This window comes from Apium graveolens, chromosome 3, assembly GCF_009905375.1.
Source record: "Apium graveolens cultivar Ventura chromosome 3, ASM990537v1, whole genome shotgun sequence".
Classification (NCBI taxonomy): domain Eukaryota; kingdom Viridiplantae; phylum Streptophyta; class Magnoliopsida; order Apiales; family Apiaceae; genus Apium; species Apium graveolens.
In genome coordinates this window covers 9135201-9159941 of record NC_133649.1, presented here as the reverse complement: position 1 = coordinate 9159941, position 24741 = coordinate 9135201, and the positions used below count along the sequence as shown (strand labels likewise).

At 30.9% G+C, this 24741-nt stretch overlaps 2 protein-coding genes across 3 annotated transcripts; one reads left to right on the top strand and one right to left on the bottom strand.

The window, feature by feature from the left end:
* The first annotated feature begins 4408 nt into the window (after window positions 1-4408).
* LOC141710574 (uncharacterized) lies at window positions 4409-6271 on the top strand. The gene has a single exon (XM_074513137.1). It carries the CDS (start codon window positions 4548-4550, stop codon window positions 5994-5996), a length of 1449 nt encoding a protein of 482 aa, XP_074369238.1. The 5' UTR covers window positions 4409-4547; the 3' UTR covers window positions 5997-6271.
* Window positions 6272-6417: 146 nt separating this feature from the next.
* Window positions 6418-15010, bottom strand: LOC141711612 (putative nuclear RNA export factor SDE5). Of its 2 annotated transcripts, none has more exons than XM_074514186.1 (12): window positions 14854-15010; window positions 13270-13835; window positions 11473-11498; window positions 11171-11248; window positions 10268-10329; window positions 9924-10171; window positions 9186-9268; window positions 9056-9112; window positions 8194-8261; window positions 8012-8112; window positions 7857-7927; window positions 6418-6770 (listed from the first exon to the last, which is right to left on the bottom strand). In XM_074514186.1, exons 2-12 carry the CDS (start codon window positions 13832-13834, stop codon window positions 6651-6653), a joined length of 1479 nt encoding a protein of 492 aa, XP_074370287.1. In that variant the 5' UTR covers window position 13835; window positions 14854-15010; the 3' UTR covers window positions 6418-6650. The 2 variants fall into 2 exon arrangements, with proteins under 2 accessions (XP_074370287.1, XP_074370288.1); XM_074514187.1 differs by having other exon boundaries at window positions 8021-8112.
* Between the last annotated feature and the right edge of the window lie 9731 nt (window positions 15011-24741).

Sequence of the window (24741 nt, the reverse complement as noted above, 5' to 3'; positions counted from 1 at the left end):
AGTACTTTTTCATCTAGTTAATTAACTACTTATGTTTAGTCCTATTTTTTTCATTAATTTTGTTGGTTTATTTGTTTTGCATACGGGCTATTTGTAAATTGTTAATATAAATATTTTAATTCTAATTTTATTTAACCTAAAATATTATTCTAACTAAATTTAACTACAGTTAATTTATAAATTAAAATTAATAATGTATCTCATAAATTACGTGTAATATTTTAGTTTATGTTGTGATTTCAAATTGATATTTTTTATTAAAATTTTTAAATTATTTTGTCGATAGTTATATTTCATATATTTATTTATCTTTTAGTTATTTCATTTTTTCTAAAATATTATTATAATTAAATTTCTTGCATTAAATGCTCAATGTGTATCTTGTCCATTCAAGTTTTTAATTTATTTTTTGATGGAATGTTTGTTTATTGCAATATCTAATATTTTAATTAATTGATATAACTTATTTGTACATTTTTTATACTTTTATGTTTATTTATTTGTTCTTGTTATTTTTTCTATTATTTTGTATATTTTTTTGATATTTGTTTTGAGTATTTATTTAAAATAATTTCATATCATAAATAATTAGAATGAGTTTTATTAAACAATTTACATATTTATTTCTTGTATTTATTAGGCAAACTACTTTTTAAAAAAATTAGTTTTTTGTTGCACTCTAAACTATGTATTAGTTAATTTATGTAGCTTGTTTGCACATTTTTTTATTTTTTTTGTTTATATATTAGTTTTTTATATTTATTTGTGTGTTTCTATAGATTTTTGATATTTATTTAGGGTTTTAATTTAAAATAATTATATATACAAATAATTAGAATGAGTTTTATTGAACAAACTACATTTTTATTTCATGATTTAAGTGGCTTATACTAATTATATATATGATATAATTATATAATTATTTTAAAACTTTTTTCATAACAAATGTGATTATTATTTTACCAAAAAAAGTGTAATGAAATTTATTTTTACATGTTTATTATTATAATTTTCCCTTACTTATATTTTTCAAAATAACATTGTATGAAATATATTTTTAAACATGTTAATTAATTTATAATATATTTTCAAGTTTTTTTATATTAGTGTTTATGTTATTTTTTTTACTAATCAATTGTATTATATTTTTCATGGATAATATATTTTTTAAAAAAAAATTACTTTTTGTACTTGTATATTTAGTTCTTATTGTATTTTTATATTTGTCGTGAATAACCTAAATATAACATATGTGTTATAATTTATTTTATTTCCTGGTTCTCTTATTTTTTCACATTACAAATTTGTAAGAAGAATATTTTAATCATATCATATAATATATTTATGTAAATATTTTTTTATTTATATTTTTTTTCGGAAGTTTGAAAGTGGGTTAAATGGATTTATATTAAAAGTTATACTATCTAGATTTCTTTTTATAGTAAAATAATATAATAAATGAGATAAATATAGTCTATCTCCCTCCGTCCCTTTCAATTGTTTACATTTTTTAGAGAGTGTCCGACACGCATTTTAAGGTGCATATAAAGTATAGTTGTGTAATTTTTTTTTACAATTTTGTTTTTCTGAATAAAAATTAAAACATTCAACTTTTATTCAGAAAAAGAAAATTGTAAATATAAGTTACATAAATATACTTTTTATGCACCGTGTCGGACACTTTAAACAATTGGAAGGGAGTGAGGGAGTATATTTTAGCACGTGGAACCCACCTGTGTGACTATGTATATATACACATATAATTTTACAATATATTTTTGAAGTTTTGTAATTTTGAAATTAACAAAGTTTATAGATTTTTATTTTTTTTCTTAGTATCATTGTTATACTATACACAATTGTTTTTCCGTTTATTTTAGTAAAATTAATTAATTCAAACTTATATACAACTAAATTTTTTAAAATATTAACTTCAATAAAATTTAAATATGTACTTTTTTATAATCTTACATTATATTTATTGATTTGTGTTTCATTTTATTCAAAATCCCCTTAAAAGTTTTTGTTAACATGCTTATGTGGTGATTATCATTAACTAAGCGCGGTGAAATTTATTTTTACATATTTTTGTTTAATTTTATTCAGAATCCCCTTAAATTGTTTTTTATTAACATGTCTCGTGATTATTATTTTACCAAATGTGGTAAAATTTATTTTTACATGTTTATAATTATTATTTTCTCTTATTTATATATTTTTAAATTATAATATATAACATATATCTTTTTAAATTTTTTTACAACTATATTTTTGCAAAAAATTAATTTCAGTAAATCCAAATATCTGCTTTTTGTATAATTTTACATTATATTTTTTAATTAATTTATATTTTTTAGGTTGGGAATACATGTGTAGTGAAATTTGTAACTAAAATTATATTATTTTAACTTAAACTAATTGTTATTTATTGTCCATACTTATGTATTATAAATATATTAGAAATAATTAGACTTTATTGTGAAAATTATTTTTTACCGTGTATGTCTTGAAAATAGGGGTGCAAGAGTTTTATAAGATTTTAATATTTATGTGAAATGACACTCTTAGTTAGTTATGACGACCATGTAACAGTACCATATTAACTGCTTTAAACCAATTATATATACGATATAATTTAGTACAGTGTTCAAAGTCTTTAGTCATTTTGGACAATTAAACTATAAAAATGAAATATTTTTGTCCTTTTTTCTACTTTTGGCTAAAGAAAAATCATCGTTGAGTTCACTATTAAAGGAATGAAAAAACACAAAATTTTCATCTTTTTTTATAAAAATACATATCAAATTTGCATATAAAGTTTCCAGGGCGGTTGCATAATTGGTTAAAATGAGTTAAATATGATGCATAAAAATTGCATATAAGGTTTTACTGTATTTTTGCAAAAAATAATAATAATTACAACTTGGGTATTTTTAATTTTTAAATTTTATTTAAAAGCAAGGCTATACATAAATTATTTACTAAATTATTTTATATTTATTTTTATGTATGTCAGACATTTCAATTTTTTTAAAACTACTAATTATTACTAAATTTTACTTTGATATGGAAATGTAAAATGCCCTTTATCATACTTTATCCATAAATTAAAAAAATTCATAAAGATATATAAAACAAATAAAAAAAATTCTTATGAAGAGGCCGTTCTAATTACAGAGAAGCACGGCGCTTATACTCGCTCTGCTTATACTCTCTCTCCCTCTGTTTCATTCATTTTTATACACCTTTATTTTTTTTGTGGGATTTCCATTCAATTCTATACATTTAAAAACTTAACAAAAATAGTAAAAGTTTTATAGTATAAAAAATTAACCACACTCACTTACATTCACTAGTTTCTTCCACTATTACTAACTTTATATATTAAATATTGATTGATCTAATCACTTTACTCATTTTTTTTACTTTTTCTTATAACATTCAATTTTTTCTTAACCTACATATCCAAACCAAATGTATATATCTCGACCGGACGGAGGGAGTAGAAAATAGTACCAATCCCTAACTGCATATTAATACTTATGGAGTACAGAATAAATTTGTTTTTGTCCGTTTACACGAACGAAATTATTCATTTTTCTCAAACCCCCGTCTCTAAAATAGGAAAACAAGAAAATAATTTTTTTATAACCAACTATTACGGCACCTATACTAGATCCTACAATTTTGGACACGACATGACTTATACGACATGAAACGATATGAAAATTTAATGTTTGTGTTTGTCTTTTTAGTACACGACACGGGAATATACGAACACGAAAGTACACAACCGAGATTTAGTGTAGGTTTTTCATTTTTCCTTTGAGTACACGACACGAACTATACGAAATAAATAAATATTATCATTAAATATAATGAATATATGTATTTTTATTATAGATATATGTATATTTATTTTTAAAACAACTATTTAATTTTATAATATGTATATAAATGTCATCTAAATATATATTTTAAATATATTTTGTAAAAAATTTACCTAAAAACTTATAATTTTATTTATTTATTTTAATTAATATTAATATTCAATTTTACACGAAAACGCGACACGAAACGAAAGTCACGAACACGAAATTATATGGACCCTAAACATGTCGATTTTGTGTTTTACCTTCAAGTACACGAAACACGAAATACACGACACGAACGATTTGTCAGGTCTAACCTATACCCGGAAAGGCCAGCAGTCTAGCACACATTGTAGCCCTATTTAAATTTGTGCATAAATATTAGGATTTTATTACGTAAGTTTAAATTAAAATTCTTTTAGAAATTGAAATATGTAAGATATGGGAAGCTTGCCTCTAAATCTTGACAAATCTTGACTTTGATTGACCACGACTTATTACAAATCCAATTGGAAACAAAATTGAAAGTCCCCGCAGACGCTATATATATCTCATTAGGAACCCTTCTGTTTTTTCCTTATACACAGACAATCATCCTCTCTACTTCCATACATACACGCCCTTCTATTTGTTTACTTTACATACATTAACATTATACAATACAATTCAAGAAATATGAAGAAAGGCAATGTGAGATATTTGACACATAAAGACTTGGAGGGAAGCGAACACAAGTCGAGTTCCATGTCTGAATTTGATAAATTGGCTGAAGTTTGTAGGGTTGCTTGTGAGTTATACGATCAACATAAACAGAACAATCTTTCGATTTTCGATACTCATTGTGCTGCTGATAAATCTTTGGGAAAGAGGCTTGTAGGTGAATATCAAGAAACTAACAAAGAGAAAGAGCCAGTCTTTAGTTGCTCTAGGGCTTGTCGTATTTCAGGAGAAGAGTTGTTCAAGGGGGCACGTAAGAAGTGTAGGGGAGGGACTTCTTCGTCGTCTCGATATTACGAGTATGCTTATGTGAGGAGATCATGGGGTGATCATGGTGATCAGGTTGTGACAGAGAAGGTTCTTGGAAGGAAAAGGAGGTGCTATGATTTGAAAGACGGGGCTTTTGAGTATTATGATCAGGTTGTGACAGAGAGGGTTCTTGGAAAGAAAAGAAATTGCTATGATTTGAAAGACGAAAATTTTGAGTATTGTGATCAGATGGGGAAAGAGAGGGTTCTTGGAATGGAAAGAGATTGCTATGATAAATCTTTAGAAAAGAGGCCTGTAACTACTCATCATCAAGAAAGTAACAAACAGCCATTTTCTAGTTCAAGAACTTGTCGTATCTCAGAAGAGGAGTTGTTCAAGGGGGGTTGCAAGAAGAGTAGAGGAGAGACTTCTTCGTTCTCTCGATATTACGAGTATGCTAATGTGAGGAGATCATGGGGTGATCATGATGACCAGGTTGTAACAGAGAAGGTTCTCAGAAGGAAAAGAAAGTGCTATGATTCGAAAGACGAAGATTTTGAGTATTATGATCAGGTAATGAAAGAGAGGGTTCTTGGAAACAAAAGAAATTGGTATGATTTCAAAGATGAAGATTCCGAGGGTTCCGAAAAGAATGAGAAGAAACCAAGGAGTAACAATTATAAGGCGAGAAATAGAATTGTGGAAACTGCACCATTGCCAGTAAGGTTTGCTGATGAAATTCAAAGGTTGGGGGGTAATGATGTTAGATTGTTGATACAGAAGAATCTTTCTGCTACTGATCTGAACCCAAAAGAGAACAGGCTTAATATTCCCACCAACCAAACTAGAGAAGAAGCCAAAGATTTTCTTACAGAAGCTGAAAACTTATCTCTGGACAAACGCGACGCGAAAGGTAAAATAGTGCCAATGCAAGTTCCGGTGCTGGAGCCAAATCTAAAGAGGTCACATATTGATTTCAAAAAGTGGGTTGTGAACAAATCGCCTTGGTATGTTTTGTGCGGTTCTTGGACTGCAATGCAAACAAGTAATCATCTTGAAGTTGGCTCAGACCTGCAAGTATGGTCGTTTCGAGTTAATGAAGAATTGAATTTGGCACTTGTAGAAGTCCCGCTCCCAGACCCTGAAATGCAGCAATAGAATCAACTGGAAGATGGCAATGAAGATTAACTTACCAAGTTGGTTTCATAATGAGTCTTATTTTAGATTGTTAGTAGTTGTTTAAGTAGGTTCAAGGGGTGTGTTGTAGAACTAATTACGTTGCTTAATTATGGTGATGATTTTAATTTTAATTTTAATTTCAATTTTGTTAGTTAAATACAACGATTAACTAGGTTTCCAAAAATTTTGATTGGTTAAACCTTCGATTAAGAAGGTTAATGCCTCGTGTATATGTCAAGTTTTACAAGTCTATTAAACATATTTCTTGCCTCCTATAACGATCTTAAGGTCTAGGGTTGTGCCTTTCCTGTTTGTATTGCATGCAGTACAAATTATCGATTCCTTTTTCTGTAAATTTGCATAAAATATGCAAGTATATGTCATTTCACAGATTATTCCCTTCATGAAACAAGTTCAAATTTTTGATATAACATAATTGGGCTGCGGTGGATTCATATATCCTTTTCTGCCGTCTGTACGGATTAATCATAAACAATATAGTATTAGTATCCCAAAAAAAGTATCGAAAATGTCTTCTCCCAAAAATAACTGGTGCTTAACACCCTCCCAGGAAGCAACTGATATCTCAAAAGTACAGAGCTCATATCACTTGTATTATGCCAATCAACAAGACTAAGTTTTCTTTGCAAAGCTCAGGCGTTTTGGATTGACTTTGTCCACTCTAATAACAATAATCTGGCCACTATCTTCTTCAGTCCATTCTATTGAGTCCTTCTCCAGCAGCTCTATAATCTGCAACAATAATCCAGGACACAAACACCAATTTATAAATGTTTACCAAAATTAGGCCAATGACATGCGTATATTACCAAGATATGCTTTGAATTTTTTATTTTCTTTTTCTGATATGTACACATAACACACAAAATAAATAACAATTATCAACTCATTGTTGTCTCTATTAAGCTATTTTAGGTGATACTAAAGCTTTCCTTTTTCAAAATTTCGGGCACAAATTGTGGAATATGCATATCTGAAGGAGGCACGTGCATCTTTGGTATATGTATACAGTCCTGAATTGTAAATCCCACAAACCCAACACAGTACTGTGTAGATTCTGCTTGTCCTCCACAAATAATTTTATTTTTTTTGCTAAATACCTCCACAAATAAATTGATTCTGCCACGAAACCAAACTTGGGAACTACATGGCAGTTGTGTATAGAAGTCTGGATACACATCCATATTTTGAGTATTTGACATAAAAAAGAAGCCCATTTTTTCGAAGACAATACCGACAGGCCAAAGATGATATCACAAGCAATATAAAGAGCTAAACTGAATCGAAGTTTCACTGCAAAGTGGAAGGGAAGGAAGGCTAGCACTTAAATTAGACAAAATATATTATAATTTGTCCAATAATTTCGGGGTGATTAGACAATTGTTCCATGTACAATCATAAGGCTTGATTAAACATGTTAAAGCTCAATACTCCACTAATGTCATTGAGTTACAGCACACTCACTCTTCTCTCCCCAAGCATGAAAAACAAAAAGTGAAAATAAATGCTAAAGTCGATAGGTAATTACTAAAATTGTAAGTGCATACTCCCTCTATTTCAAAATAAGTGCGGCTTTGACTTTCTGCACGTACTTTAAGGTGCAAAAAACTGACCTGTACAAATTAATTTTTTAGTTTTTATTCAAAAAAAAATTGTAAAACTTATGTGGAAGCCACTTTTTTGTAAACCTTCAAAACGTGCACAAAGTCAAAGCGACACTTATTAGAAATGGAGGAGTATTTCAAAAGATGAATATTTTAGTTGATTGGAGTTTATCATAATAGAAGCACTGTAGCAGCATCGGCTTTAAGTACATACCCGGTTTTTGCGAGCCTCTCGCTTAGTATCATTATCATTGCTACCAACAAAGACCTTGAGATGCGGAATAGCTGACAAAAGCAGAAGCAGGAAACCATGACATTTTCCTAACTAAAACCAAGATAATGAATGTAAGGAATAAGGCAGTGACCTACACGCAATACCAGAGAGAGAAGTTAGATGACACTTCAGAGAACGTAGAGCTTCCTTTGGCTCATGATCATGCAAATCAAGGAGCACCACTTCTTCCTCATCACTGCAGTAAATAATACAACTTGAAGACTATTCTAATTACAAAACAAAGTGAAAATATAACAAAAATGGATTTTGCCTAAACCTGGTTTCAAGAAGTTTCTCCGTAGACCTGTTATCAGCTTCTTTGGCTTTCTTCTTAAAAAAGTTTCCCTGTATGCATCCAGAAAAAAAGAGTTTAATCTAACCAAGGATATAATCTTTGACAGCTGTATGTTATACACTTGTTCTAGCCAATAGATTCTTCATTATTTGCCTTGTTAACGATAAGATACATACGATAACACTAGCACGAGTTTTACTACATTGGTCTTTTATTGGTACAGAGAGGGGACTGCCATCTTTTAAAACCTATATCTAGGTGTCTTATATGTTACAAAAATTACATGTGAAATCACTTGATAACACTAGCACGACATGAACTTTTGCCTATATAGTGGTAAGTGAAGTAAGATGAATAATTTGAAAGAAAAATAGCTAAGAAATTTAGATACAAGGGACAGTAGTCAAACTGTAAAACAAGATGAACCAAAAGTATATTTAAGACAGGTTTATAGAGTACTATACTAGCATGGTAAAACAAAATTTGACACAAACTTCCTATGCTAAGTTTATAAATTAAAAAATAAGAACATATCACGGTAACCAATTAGTAGCATTGACTATCTAGTAGGCACAGGGCTAGTGGAAAAGAAGAAAATGAAACAGATAGAAGGAATAAATAAGAACTCAGAAACAATTCGCAACAGAATTCTATTCAAATTTTAAGGTAAAATAAGAAAATATTAACTACATGGTAGAAGCTAATAATGGTTGACAACATTCTGAGCCCTTCTCACATGGGTGAATTTTATCAGTACTCGGCAGGGTAAGGAACTTAAATTTAGAACTCATTATAGTAACAATTTGGAAAAGCTTTTAACTCTACAAATCCTTTGAAGATCTACCTGTTCCATCAGTTTTTCTGACAGCATACGATCCCCGTTCACAAATGCATCAGTAGCCTGCCAGGAGTAAAATTATGTTAATGGCATCAACCAAGGGGGATTGAAAATTTCTCTTTAAAACTAAACTTACTGCTTTGTAATACTCTTTCATTGTAGTAAAATACTCCTTGTGAGCTTTTCGCAAGACATCATAGCTATCATCACTTACATCGGCTTCAACATGCAAATTGCCACACGGACAAACAAAATTCAATGAAGAGAAGCTATAGGTATAAATCGAAGGAAAATGCAGGATCTGCATTCTGCAAACCGACAACATAACAACAATACCAACTATTACTAGAATATGAGTTTTCCGAATCAAGTGTAAATGGGATGAAATGTGGCTACCTAGCAGCACTCATTTAATTTAAAGGTTTTGATAAAGTGACTAAATTAGTGCCCAACAGTAAGACTGGCTCAAACTAATTAGCCAAATGGCAAACAGAATGTAAAAGCATTATCTTAAACCATAGACACTAAATTGAAGTGACATTGTAGCTTATATGACATATCTTTATATGGTAGTTCACGATGACAGTTTACATCAAAAAGAGTTAATACCGGTTTTCTAAAGAAGGCTGTGTTATCTTTAAAGTAGGATAAACCATGGACTACCATTATCATCTGGTAGTTCACTTCATAAGGATTAATAAAACAACAAAGAGGGTGGAATCAAATAGTCCGCGATTCTGTAAAATGATTAAAAATAATCAACGGGTTATTTTAAGAAACTATTTACAGAGACTAACTACAAATTAGATTCTACAGGTTGCAGATTGCATCCTCCTGGTCTTATTTTACCACCCACACAGATAAGAATGCTTACCAGCCTTGGTCACTTTTGGTTTTGCAAAAGTCCTAGGTCCTATAGGTATGTCTTCTGGAGGCTCGAGAACCAGTCTACCAAATCTTCCTGTCCTACTTGTTGCTGGACGAATTATTTTTCTTGGTGCTTCTTCAATTCTTCTAGAGGCACTAAACAATGAGTTCAAGATATCTTTCTGGAGATCATAGGTGTCTTTCTCTAGTTTAGTAGAATCTGTTTCAACTCCTGTTAACATACACGTCTCGCTACTGCAGGTTTAACACAAGGTCAAATGAGATATTCCACCACTTTTGTACTCAATATTTGATTGAAAGAATAGACTTCCCCGGTAATATTAGATATACCTTTTTGCGGAACCTCTGGGCTGCAAGTTGATGGATGGAAACCCCTCTGCTTCAATAGAATTCTGCAAGAAGTGTGGAAGACATGATCAACTTACACTTTATGGTATCATATGCAAATTATTACTTGCCTAATTTCTTTGATATCCTAGTGGCAAGGATCCTTCCTCCGCCCATGACCAAAGGTCATAGGTCCGAATCCTCATTCCCCTCTTTTAATTAAAATTCTATTGCATAAAACACATATATGCATGCACAAAAGAAAATTCCACAAACTTAGAATATTGACAATACTTTAGTATAGGGTGATCATCGAATTATGACAACCCTCCAATGCTTTCAAGTACAAGACAGTATCTCCATGGGGTTCTGCCTTCTAAAATTTCTCATTATACCAGGAATAGTAAATATCAACTTAAATACAATTGTGTCATCCCTAAAACGTCTGTACAAAAATTTGTGAAAGAATGATTGTAGTACGTGTGTCTCCAACCAGCTTGAAGAAAATTTAGCTTCAAGCAACTTTCAGAAAAAAAGTATATTTACAGTTTGGACGTGCAATAGAGAGTACTTTTACACTCATGACTATGCGTACTCTACTATCAGCGCTAGTTGTCAAGAAGATGCCCGACCAACTTGAACACCTAGGTGCTCACATAGGTGACAAGATAGAAGCCTCCACATAATATGCAGATTCTTAGCCACCAAGTACAGGATTGTTTTAGCTATCGACATTACACCCAAAATTAATATTAGGTATTATATAAATAGTTAGCACGTACCAAAATCTGCCTGCAGGGAGACAGATACAATGTCCTAAAAATAGTCTAATCTGCGACAGATGACTATACAACTGAATCTAGATAGTATGCATCATACTTCAATTTAATTTGATCCGAAGCTTACTTTTTGAGCAAGCGTGCATGAATAGCCACCATTCTCGTCCAATTTTGATGCAGACAGATCCAGAAGTGTCTCCATACTCTACATGCCCATCAAAACCATACATTTGCAGATCAGAAAAAAAGGTACATTTTAAAATTATTAAAACATATATAAGGACAAAGTAAAAGTATACATAGATTTCTTCACTTATATTTTGTAATAGTTAAACCCGACTGCGTGAGAAGTAAACTATAGCAAATTTAAACTGAAGCTAGTCTCTCTATTGGGAAAATTTTAAGGAAATCAAACTGAGGAGGACTCACCTTGTTGACATCATAACCGCAAAATCCTGCATAATTAAGATCGTTATTACACAGAATATTAAGAAAATCAATTTAAATTGACTACTTAGTAATAAAATTACAGATTAAAAATGGTGTGCCTTACATAAGCAAATCATACATTATAAAAAGGTAATATGGTTCCCAAACAGATATACAAGATGACAAGAGTCGAGGAATTAAATAATCTAACACCGAAAAGAACATTAACTCATTAAGAGTTTTTAACCTAATTGATATTAGTAACATTATCAGAAAATAAGGAGGGAAAACGTAAGCTTTTTTCTAAACAAGTTTCGACAATACAAATAAGCCATATAACGAGTATCTCATCACACGTGCTACAAGAACAATTCTGCAACTCACCTATATGAATTTTGTACCAAACTAGGTCGGTAGCCTGGAAAAAAGTCTTTCACAAAACGTATATATATATATATATATATTGAAAATAGAATTCATGTATCCTACCGGCCTTAAACAAAGTAATCAATACAATATAAGATATAAACACAAATATTAATAGTTCATAAGAAATCATGAAATCATAAACATCGAACTAAGTAGTAAGTACTCAATCGAACACACACACACACATGGACGGGGAGGGAGAGGGAGAGGGAGGGGGAGGGAGAGGGAGAGGGAGGGGGAGGGGGAGGGGGAGGGAGAGGGAGGGGGAGGGAGCGGGAGAGGGAGGGAGAGAGGGAGCGGGAGGGAGAGAGGGAGGGGGAGAGAGGGAGGGAGAGAGGGAGGGGGAGAGAGGGAGGGAGGGAGGGAGAGAGAGAGAGAGAGAGAGAATACTTGGACGTGTGTGTGACCTGAGGAAACCAAAAGGCAAGGAAAAGAGAAACAAATATTCATGTGAAATATATAATACAAATCAATACTTACAAACCCAATACATCCTTCAATATATGGATTACAGTAGGGTAATTCAACATACAAAATACACACAAGACCACAAGAGTCCACTTTTAACTGCTTGCCCAAGGGGTCAACCAAGAACATCCAGAAGCAGATACTATGTTGCCAAAAGTCATCCCCAGACAGAAACTGTTTGATCTGCAAGTCTAGGGGATATCCCTCGTCCTTACTTACAAAAGGCCGAGGTTTCAAGCCTCAGTGATGGCAAATGTGTACTGAGTATTAAATTTTTGCATTTCGCATTACCAAGTGGAGGGGCGGGGGGGATCTGCAATTCAGGATCTATATCCAGCCTAAGTAGATAACTTTATTCTAAGCAAGTGAAAATCTTCTATGCTTAAATCTCAATTATATATTATATATTACACTGACCTATATGTTGAGCGAGAATCCTCTAAACAGGAAAACCTTTCACAACCTTTTATATACATCCAAGAAATTTCATAAGAAGCCTTTAAATTTAATTTGCTAGTTATGAGACCTGCATTTCAGTTCTAAAATACATAGTTTGACAACACACAACATAAAAAACATTATGTTAATAAAATAACAAATCAACTAGATGATAGTTTCCTATATCATTTAGCAATTTATAAGTGACAGGTAAATTATAAATCATTAATGGAGTTTAGTAATTTAATATGTAGGGAACCAAACACTTAACTCTCGACCATACTATAATGGTAAAAAGGGAAATAATTACTACAAAAGCTAAGATAGAGAATGATAACCCAGAAAGAATTATATTGAGTCATTTATTAACCATTGTGATAGAAAAACTGTTAAAAGAAATTCATATATCACATGCTCCATTTCAGCATATAAACCTTGCAATAATTTAATTTGTATGATTACCTAAGACGTCACGGATGACACCCATGTCAAGTTTAAATCCATCCCCGAGCATTTTAAACAGGAATTCCTCAACATCCTCTTTCATTGTTTCATTAGACGCGACACTGTTGGGTGGATTTTCACCCCATACCTCAGAGGGTGGTAGTTCACTTGAGTAGACTTTATACGGTTTTCTCACTGTGTGTTGCTCATAAGATGAAGGCTTTGTCTTGGAGTATTCCTTTCCAATTACACCTGAAACAGTTCCCAGTGAAACAGGACGAGTCCTTTGCTTTGCTGAAATAGAATTTCTTTCTACACAAGAGTTTTCAGGAAAATTTTCAGTTGATGATTTAGAAGAACTAGCTCCATCAGGATCATCTTTGGATCCAGAAGAAGATGAGATACTCCCATTATGATTACAAAGCAATTCACTAGCTAAATATACATCGCGCCCTGCCTGACAATAAGCCGATGCTATATCCTCAAGAGACACTACTGAACTGAAAGCTTCAAGTAAAATTTCCAAATCCTTGCTATCGTCATCATGATATGAATTGTTTGCAGGAAGCAGTTCCATCTTCATCCTTCACGTCAGAAGAAGCAAGTACAATCAATGCATATATAATTTTGAAGCACAGAGAATACATCACTCTGTAAACCAAGGATTGGCGTTCAAGTTGGAAATGAAATGCTTAATCTAACACTATCTGTAAAGCAACCTATACATTCATGATCACTATTAATGGGACGGGCCTGAAACACCATTACTAAGAAAGGATGTAGCGTAATGCAACAATTTAACATGCTGTGCCTTTCATATGTCAATTCTGAAGTCTGGAAAACTCCAAATGTCATATGATTCAAATAAGCTGCAGGTACAATACAGATCGCTAAGTGCATACACAACTACTACATAGCATTTCGTCTTATTTCCCAGTGAAATGTCCATAAAACACACGTGCATCGGAAACCTTTCATCTAACCTTTTCAACTAACTCTACCAAAACATCAAATGGATTCAAGGATCATCTCACTAAAAAATATCAGTGAATTAAAATGTAGAGGTGAATTTGATGTACTAAACACACTATCTATCTACACATTCACACACGCGCATAGCATTTCCGTACTCAAACATGTAAAATTATAAACAACAGAGAAATTACAAAGCCATACTATAAACAATTTTAAACAAATAAATGGGCGAAGAGATAGTCAGGGCAAATATAGCAATGCAAACTAGTACACAGACCGCGAACAACCTATACAGACACACACATACATACAAGGTCTCCAACTAACAGATTTTCCTCGCAACGTTCGCAAGTATCATCCAATTAATCGCCAAACATCACACTAAATAAAAAAATACGAGATGATCACACCGTACTAGTACTCCAATCGGTTAAACAGTTTATTATAAAGCGAAGAAATGTAAATAAAATTAGGTTCAATCGAGATTATTATCAAATTCATCGCCTAAACAATCACAATAAATTAATGAATAAGAGAATAAAACAATCAAAAAAGCGTAGGTGAGTAATCGGTTAAGAGAATAAATAAAAGAGAGTAAAAAAACAATGTAGATAAAATTAGGTTTACTTGAGAATGATCGACGGCGAAGAGGAGAACGGAGAGTCGCCGGAGAGTAAAGTAGGTATTTTACACACTCAATCACGCTCACACTTTCTGTCGATATTCTCTCACACGCTTCTCATTTCTGGAGGTTTTATGAGGTTGTGTGTTTTGCCTTGATTGGAAATTAATGTTCGATTAAAAAATTTGAAAAAAATGTCATTTCCGAGTCTCTCAGTAGTCAGCAGTCAGTATTGACTTCTAAAATAAAATATAATTTCATAACTTAATTTTACGATTTTATGATTTTAAATAAAAATTGGACGTTTAAGTTTATTCATTTATAAAAAGATTTTTTTTAAAAAAAATAAAACTATACTTATATTCATCTTAAAATGTGTTTCGGACACTTTTCCCGGAATGTAAAGAAATGAGGGGATGGAGGAGTATAATTTAATACTTTTATATAATAATATCTTAAAACTGGTGCGGTGCACAGGTTCCTTTAATATATATATACAAATATATATATATATATTAAAAATTTGATGTAAATAATTAAATTTTAAATAATATGAATATTTTTTTGATTTGAATGTGTATAATTTCAAGATTTTATCAAATAATAAAATTGTATATAAATAATATAAATGTTTGTTACGGTGTGATTCGAACATGAGAAATACAAAATTTTATTGTCGGATGGATTCGAATTTGAAAGTTTGGGGAGTGCATTATTTTAATATTGAATAATGTTTATTTTTGATATGATTCGAACCTTAACACTTATTTGTATCTCTGTAAATAATAATATAAATATTTGTTGTTGGAGCAATTCGAACCTGTGAGATTGAGTATTGCATTATTTTAATATTTAAATCTAACGATTTTGATCATTTTATTATGAAAATATGACGGTCCTGAGATTGGATAACCAAAATAGAGGTTGAACTAAATTATACCTCATTTTGGTTATAATAATTTAGTATAGATAAGACTTAAAAGTAGTGCTAGGTACCTAAAATTATTATAAAAATAATTTTAAAATGATGTGATATTTGTCATATGTCATGAGAAGTCCATCTTATTAATTGTATGATAACCGGTCACAACATGTTACAACATGTAACGTGACATTTTGAAAATTTTGAAAATAAATTTTGGGTAACTGCATTTCTCAAAATTTAATTAGGTGCGAAGCGCGAGCGAATTTGGTCATATTTTGTATTTTTTATGTATGTGTTCAAAGCATACAATTACATGCTCTTCTGGGTCATAATTATTTTAATAATTATATGTGTAATTAAACTATTAGCCTTCGTTGTCTAATACAAATATTTAAATTATTAGTTTTTCAAAACTTTATAAACGTATTTACAGATCTATCGCTCTAATTAAAGTTCACATTTGTAAGACTAGTTATTTTGTTCGTGCTACGCACACGGAGTTTAGTTATAAACGATTTTTTTTAAATTTTAAAGATATATATTCATGAAGTTGCGATAATGTGTGTCAACATTTTTATATCAATATCATCACGTGTAAACACTAACAAAGAATCATTCGATAACGTCTCTTTTTCTGTCTTTGATAAAGAAATGGTATAGTATTGTAGTCAAATATTATAAAGAGTTCTATATTTTGTATATAGTTTAAACATTAACCACATAACGGAAAGGATAATAATCAAATTATAGGATAAACTACCTGCCATTAAAAATTATTGGTCCATTAATTTAAAAATTTGCAAAAACATAAAAAACATCCAAAAGTTTCAACTTCACTGTATCAAAGCAAAAAGTTTTTGTTTGCAAATCAGTAAACAACAATGGAAATAAAAATCAAACTTAATTATTGAAGTTCTGAAATGGAAAAATGAAATAATGTTCATTCAAGATTCCTCGCAAGAAAGCGATTATATGAACCTTGAGTCCGCTACAAAAATATTTTACTTTTCTTGCATAATGGAATTAATATAATGTTAATGCAGTATGAAGAAATAACAAACTGTATGTATATTATGTATGATAAATCACATCTAATAATGGGTAATTATACAACCTACCGATAGGGATGGCAATTTGTACGGAACCGATGGATACCCGATCCGTACCGATCCGATCGGGTTTTACCGAACCCGAATATTTCCGGGTTGGATTCGGGTTCGGGTCAAACCCGAACCATTTTCGGGTCGGGTTTGGTTTTTAAGGCATACCATTTCGAACCCGACCCGAAAACCCGAAACCCGTTCCGTTCCGACCCGAACCCGATCCCGATCTGAAACCGGTGTTAATATATAAATAATATTTTATATTTTATAAGTAATAATATAATATATAATATAATATATTACTAATATTAGTATTAAAAAATTATACTTTATACAAACTATTGCATTAAAGTTGTTTAAATATGTTTTTAGCAGCATTTTCACAACAAGTATACTAAAGGTCAAGATCGTTGCATTATTTTACCAACAATTTTATTCGTAGAGGTATATTATCCATTGTCTTCTCAAAACCCTCTAATTCAATCCCAAAAATTTCAATATCGTCATATTTATGAGCACTTTGCTCAAACCAGATCCTAGTAATTTTTCACTAGAGTTTGTGCAAATTAAGGTGCAATTTGATAGTGATCTACAAACCCGAATCCGAACCGAACCCGAACCGAACCCGTCAGGTTCGGGTTTAGTGATTCGGGTTTTTCTGGGTTTGGGTTTAGTGGTTCGGATTTTTCCGGGTTCGGGTTCGGGTTTGGCAAAAATAATCGGGTTCGGGTTTGGTTTTTGCTAAACCCGTTTCGACCGACCTGATTGCCTTCCCTACCTATCGTCCTTTTTAACTGGTTTGATGGTCGATAGAGCTGAACCTGGAGTGCCTGCACCATCGGATGCACTAGGAACATTTGTTTACAATTTTGGATATAGTATGAAAATATTTGTAAATTCAAGAGCTAACAAATATCTTTAGGATAGACAGTATGGTAGGTATATTATGGAATAACCAGGAAATTTTTAAGATGTGAAACATGAAACTCACATTTGTATAATTTGAAACGGAAGTCCTAATATCAATGGCTTCAAGCACAGGAGAAGTGATAACTGAACATTCATATGCATCATGAGCATAATATATTGTGCTGCTAACTAATATGTTATCATCAGTGAGCTCAACTTTAACAATAATTTCTCTTCCTGCAATTTGCTTCAAAGGTGGAGGATATGATGCACGATCCTACAAAGTATACAATCAGTAGAAAACTTGATATAATCATAAAAACGGTAACATATGTTTCTGATAAAATAATTAATTGACACTAAAGGGATTAAAGTACTTTACATTGTATCCTTTCGCCATCAACTTAGTTACTGTTTTACCCAACAGTCATTTCACGACACGATCATATAAAACAAAATTAAAAGCTTATGTGTCATCTTCAGCAAGAACAACGATCTTGAACTTGCAAATGAGATATATGAATTGTTGGTGATTGTTTATTTATACAGATATTTGTTCATATATACATTTAACTTTATAGATTTATATATATATAAGTAGAGACTGAATTTGTTTCTCGATAACCTCTTTTGTGGTAATGGATAATTCTTCTGGCATCTGGCACATTGATACTTTCCTTCGAACTTAAAAACTTCTTCGTGACAATCATTCTAATTGCAGCTACCATACCACCAATTGTCACTTTCTTCAATGGATTTAACCTTTACTTTGCACATAAAACTCATCTACATATTCCATTAACATGTTTTAATTTATTACATTCACAAAAAACTCTACTTCGTATGTATGCAGGCAGTATTAATCAAATACAGAATGTAGTATATGTGAATTTACACACTGATTTTAAATTGGCAGCATATAAAAAAATAATACTTTCAGAAAATCAGTAGAAGTTTTCTCACTTAATTCCTTTAGTGTAACCGTTTCAATGACAGGCACCACCTCTTTAACATCTGTTGTAGTTGGAGAAGAAGTTGTCTTGTCGGAAGGTACATAAACTTCTTCGCGAAGCCTGATGCAAATATGGATAAATGATTTTAAACTCTTCAAAAAATAATTAACTAATCATCTAAGATATATAAATGAAATATAGTTGATGAAAATGAGTGTACATCCGTCTCATAGCAAAAACAAAATCATGATCCAAATTGATGTATATCTTAGACGCGGGTAGTGTGCTAATCTGAACAGAAGCTGTATATACATATGAAATGAAATCATGTTGAGTATATGTTAATCACCTCACACTTTACTACTTTAATATTGAATTTTATTAGACTTACTATTCCAAATCTTAAGCTTTGTACTTGACGCTATAACAATTATAGGCTCCTCCTCACCATCTTTAAATCTTGCCTTAACCTCTTTAACACGTGCATCAGTAGTCATGACAAGATTACCCCATGCAGTAACCTTATGAGAATCTATGTATATGTACGTTCAAGATTATGAAATAATACAATAACCAGGATAAAAACAGAGTATGATCAACAATAAATATTAGTCAATGAGAAGTCCAATATAAACCTTCCGTCAGTAATCCTAAACTTGCAAATATCCTTCAGACCGTACATAGTTTTGATTTTCCATAGATGCTCAAAATTCACTAAAACACCAATTACATCTACACACCAAGATCAATTTTATATATTGGATTAATAAATGTATAAAATGAAATAATTTGCGAGACTAATATAAAAACTTAATTTGTTCGACTTATTGATACATAAGTACTTGAAAAATAGTGTAACCTGTTGAATACTCGAGAGAATCAAGTTTCTCATACGCGTTTGCAACAGCAAACAAATCGCTCAAATCAACAAATTCAAACTTGTGTCTGGCTATCATGAAGTCGTCTTCAACTCTTTTAACATTAGTCGACGGCGAGAAATTGATGCGAAATTTAGAGCTCACTGGTCTAAGAGAGCCCAAAGCTTCTTTTGTGTAAAAATTAGAAAAAACAAAGACTCCACATTCGACTATTTTGTCAGCATGATATTTCCAGTTATCAGCATAAATAAAAACATGAACATGACAGTCCTGATCATATAATAAAATAGAGATGATAATGTTGTATAAATCAGTTAATATGAGTCTAATTTATCATAAAATGTAAGAAAATAATTTATAAATTTAGATGCTTACATCGTCATCCAGTAAAACTAAATTGTATCATTTCATTATTTCAATCCCATTATTTGCGACAGAAACAAAATGCCATATTCTGGTAACTCTCGCCTTTATCTTCCATGTGGTTCTAGAGGCATCAATAGAAGAGAGATGATCAAATATTATGGATAGTTATCTGTATCATAAAATAGAAACATTAAGTACAATAGCAAGATAGAAGAAAAGGACGGTAGAATGTGGTTGATTACTTGTATGAAGTCGATTTGTTTGCTGTAGAAACCAAATATGGTCTGCCAAAAAAAAACAATTTATATAAGAAACTGATGGACGAAAAATTAGGAGTAACTATCTCTAAGCATAAAATTAGGAGGAGTAATCAGTTTATGTTTGTTACAAACCGTAAGATATGACAGACAAACTGATTTATTGTAAAGTTGTTGTAATGATATACATGATATACATATATCAATCTGAAGACGTAAAATTAGGAGGCAAACTAATTATATGATCTCTGTATAAAATAAAAAGATATAACGTGTTTTACAAAGATGAAAAGTGACAATATTTATATAGCGCAACACTGTATTACTAAAATTACCATTTAAATATGCAACTCACGTATACGTTATTGATTTAATCAATAGTGCACCGAAAAATTCATCAAATATATTAAAAAATCGTAGTTGTATCGATATCATATATTTATATTATAAAAATCTAAAGTTATATTAGACAATTATGTTTGGTTCTTTATATAAATATATTATATATTATAAAATATCACCTCTACAGGATTTTTTCGTATATACGACTTTGCAAGTCTTATCAGGTAATTGACAATTGACAGGCGGGAAAAACTTAATGATCTATTCAATATTTCAATATTATTAGAAGATTTATCATTAATAATATAAATATTATAATCAGGGTCGGCCCTATGTATTTGGGTGCTCTAGGCGGGATTCAAAAATGGTGCCCCATATTCATAACCAAAAAATCACAATAAGATATATTCATTGTATAAAAGAAAACTTACTTGAATCTAAAGTAGCAAGTGAATATAATGAATTTCTTATACGCTAAATATCCAAGTTTTCAACCTCCTGGAATAATCTCCTGCAAGCCACTGATGTAGATACCGAGTGTAATGCACAGAAGAAAAATGTCTATTTCTTGAATATTTTGGAAAATGTTCTAAAATTATTCTGATAGGTCCTTTTCTTACCAATGAATCTCGTAGCCACTGATCAATTTTCTTCCACGTACCAGGATCATAATTGATACTAACATCTGAAATTTTTTTCTCAGTCTCTTCAACATTAACATTATTCTCGATAAGCCCATCTTTTAAATTTTGAGTTTCTGACTTCTCAGTTTCAGTCTCCTGCTCAAATTCAATATATGTAGCTTCATTCTCAGATTCTTTTCTAATATATGTATTCTCAATAGGAACCCCAATATCACCACTATTAGTTGTTTTTTCCCAAAAAACTTGCAAGAGAGCCCATTTGCAATTTCTCTGCTTCCGCCGCTTTCAATTTCTTTTGCCTTTTTTGATGCCCCGATAACTGGTTACGCTTCATTTTCAAATTATCTAGTCATCAAACAAAATAATGCAATTAATTTTAGTCACCAATCCCAAATCAGTAAATCACAAAAGACATACTACTTTTTACAAAAACAAATCTCAATTATTCTCTAATTATTCACATCAAATCCTTAAATTGAAAAATAATAATAAACAAATAGTAAATTACAATATTATTAAAAAGGTAATTAGAATAGAAATCTTTAAACCATACATGTGTTATAATTGCTGAATTGCAAAGCACAGATGATCCGATCTTCACGATGAGTCGATGACTTCCAGTGTTTTGATAATTGATATTCAGAATGAACATAGAACAATCCGTGTTTTGTATTTTATTCGGTAGCTAAGCAGAGGGAAGGAGAGGGTTTTGTACTTTTATTATATGACTTCATCTGGCCATCTGGGATAATGGGTATAGACGCGCATAGTCCAAAAACTCAATTTCTCCAAACCTTTCACATTTTTACTTTGTTTTGTTTATTAAATAAATTTATTAATTATATTTTTAAAGTAAATTAAAGTAAATTATATTTTAATTTTAAAATAAAGTTATCACAAAGATAATAATATATTTTAAAATTTTAATATGTCCCCCAATCAAATATATGTTAATGTATTCTAATTAAAATTTGTATTTTAAAATATAAAAAATATAAAAAATAAATAATATAAAAAATAAATACACCTATGTACATATGTTATTGAAATATTTTGGTGCCCTGTGCCCTAGGCGGCCGCCTTGGTCGCGTTACCCAAGGGTCGACCCTGATTATAATTGGGCAAGACTAATACGCTTTCGTTAAAATAACTTTAATGTTTAACTAAAACTGTTATATATGGATTTATTGACTTTGTAAATTAATTCCAAGCATGTTTACTGAATGGTTGTTAAAGAAAAATTGTTATATATGGATTTATTTGAACCAGACAATTAATTCTAAGCATGTTTCCTGAATGGTAGTGAATTCGTTATGTATTTTAGAGTCATAGAAAGGCAAGCTAATTTAAAATAAAATTATTTATGTATTTTAGAGTAAAATGGCCATCTTGTATCAAGTTTTTCAAAGTATGTTGCTACGTGCGAGTATTATACTCTGTTTAATTGTCATTTTATGAATGTTTTATAAATTTTTATGCTTTGTCAATTGAAATCATTACACATTCGAATGCTTTGTTTAATTTTACTTAGTGCATGTAGGCATCTCACAATGGACTATTTTGTCTAAATTACATGTATAATAGAATAACACATATAGTTTAATGATTTCGTAGAAAGATAGTGCAATATTGATTAACAGGATATGTAAAAAGCGGAAGAATTATGTTCAAATCTTATTAAAAATACTTTACACATGGAAGATCAAATATCGATTTCACATTACTATAAATTAGGTGAAAATAAGGCAATTATGAATATATTGTTTCTGATATTTGAACAATCCTATAAATTAACTTCATACAATAAAGTAAAGATTAGGAAGTTAAGTGATACATATCCACTCTATAAATTTGTAAGATATTCTTTAACAAAAGTTGTTATTAGAGATAAATGCAAATTGTACAGTGTTACGTGCTGATTCTCAATGATCAGAAGAAGCTCAGGATCTGACTGTGTTTTAGATGTCATCAATATTTGATGTGTCGTCAGGATTTGATGCATCATCAGTATTTGCATGTCATCAGCATCTGAAGGCGGTCGATTGTGAAGATTGATTATGTTCCTTAATTTGAGGGATGGATAGTTATTTCGTTCTGAGTGATAAGAGTTTATGTATTCAGTTAGAGATATGTATCATTTTCTGTTAGTATTTGATAATGCATATCTTAGACTGATTTGTAGCAGCTGTTGTAACAGCCCGACTTTTCGGACTATAAAAACTAAATACACAACTTAAATAAAACACATTCTTTTAATCGAAAAATTCAATATATGACGAAGGTCAAAGCAGCGGTCAAACTCAATAATCAAAATCATAAAAATAGAGACGCAGCTCCACAAATCCGATATTAATTGTCTAAAGAGATAATCAAATTTATTCTTATGGTACGAAAGTCTTATTCAAACTAAATAGCACGAAAATCCACAAAGTTCACATCCTTATTCAAATCCAGAGCTTACCAACCTGAAATAGAGAAAAGGGATGAGCTACACAGCTCAGCAAGTACAAATTGACTAACTCTTAAACTAGAAAAACAATGGGTGTTTTAATAAAAACGATTTTTCTCTAAACAATAATAATTTTGTAAAATATTTTCTAAAAATAGATCCAACCCAAAGTTTTATATTTTTAAAATTCAGAATTTAAAACAAAATAGAGCAGATAAAACAGAACAAAATGATAATTCTTATAAATGCCACAGTCTTGATCTACGGCCACACTTTATCAGTAGCCGGCATCTTATTCTTTATACCACACTTTGCCAGTAGCCGGCATCTTATTCTTATTCTTATTATTTATACCACACTTTTCCAGTGGTCGGCATCTAAAGTTCAATAATTATGTGCCCTTAATAGGTATCTAAAGTTGCACACTCGTGCGCTACTAAGGGTATCTAAGGCGAGTTCCGGAACTATAGCGTAAATTATGAACGGGTTCGAAAACGCAGAGACTGGGTTCTAAAATTCACAAATACTTATATATTATAATTTCGAAATCAAAGTTCTTATATCTTATACGAAATCAAAAACAGAGTTGAAATATCTTTTCCGAAAATTAAAAATAAGTCAAAAGTACTTACTTTAAAGTCGACACTTAAAAATCCGAAATTAACAACACGAACAAACCTAACATTTAATGAGCGGAACTTAATTAATTATTAAATTCATAAACAAATTATGAACCAAGAAGCAGCGACCATATGATCATATAAGCATGAACAGAGACATAAACAGATATCGAAATATATCAACTAATATAAAGAAAATAAACATCAGGCCAACTAAGAAACCCATCAGTCAAGGATTAATCTTTATATTTGATCCTGGCCACTTTTGTTCAGAATTAATGTAAAAGTAATGTACGATGTATGCATGGCAAGCTAATGCCAACTAGCAGGTTAAAGGTAAATTAACAAATTGTATTAAGCATACACATACTAGTACATGGACCAATTTTATATATTATAATAATTAATATTAAATCAAGAAAATTTTACACAGAGACTTGTCCAATT

What these genes read in the sequence shown, in the direction of transcription:
- LOC141711612 (XM_074514186.1), bottom strand. Translation starts at nt 13,834, where the DNA reads ATGAAGATGGAACTGCTTCCTGCAAACAATTCATATCATGATGACGAT. An exon ending in CCCAGAGGTTCCGCAAAAAG is followed by an intron (nt 10,172 to 10,267) that starts GTATATCTAATA and finishes TTAAACCTGCAG; the next exon opens with TAGCGAGACGTGTATGTTAA. An exon ending in TTCTCTCTCTGGTATTGCGT is followed by an intron (nt 7,928 to 8,011) that starts GTAGGTCACTGC and finishes TGCTTTTGTCAG; the next exon opens with CTATTCCGCATCTCAAGGTC.
- LOC141710574 (XM_074513137.1), top strand. Translation starts at nt 4,548, where the DNA reads ATGAAGAAAGGCAATGTGAGATATTTGACACATAAAGACTTGGAGGGA.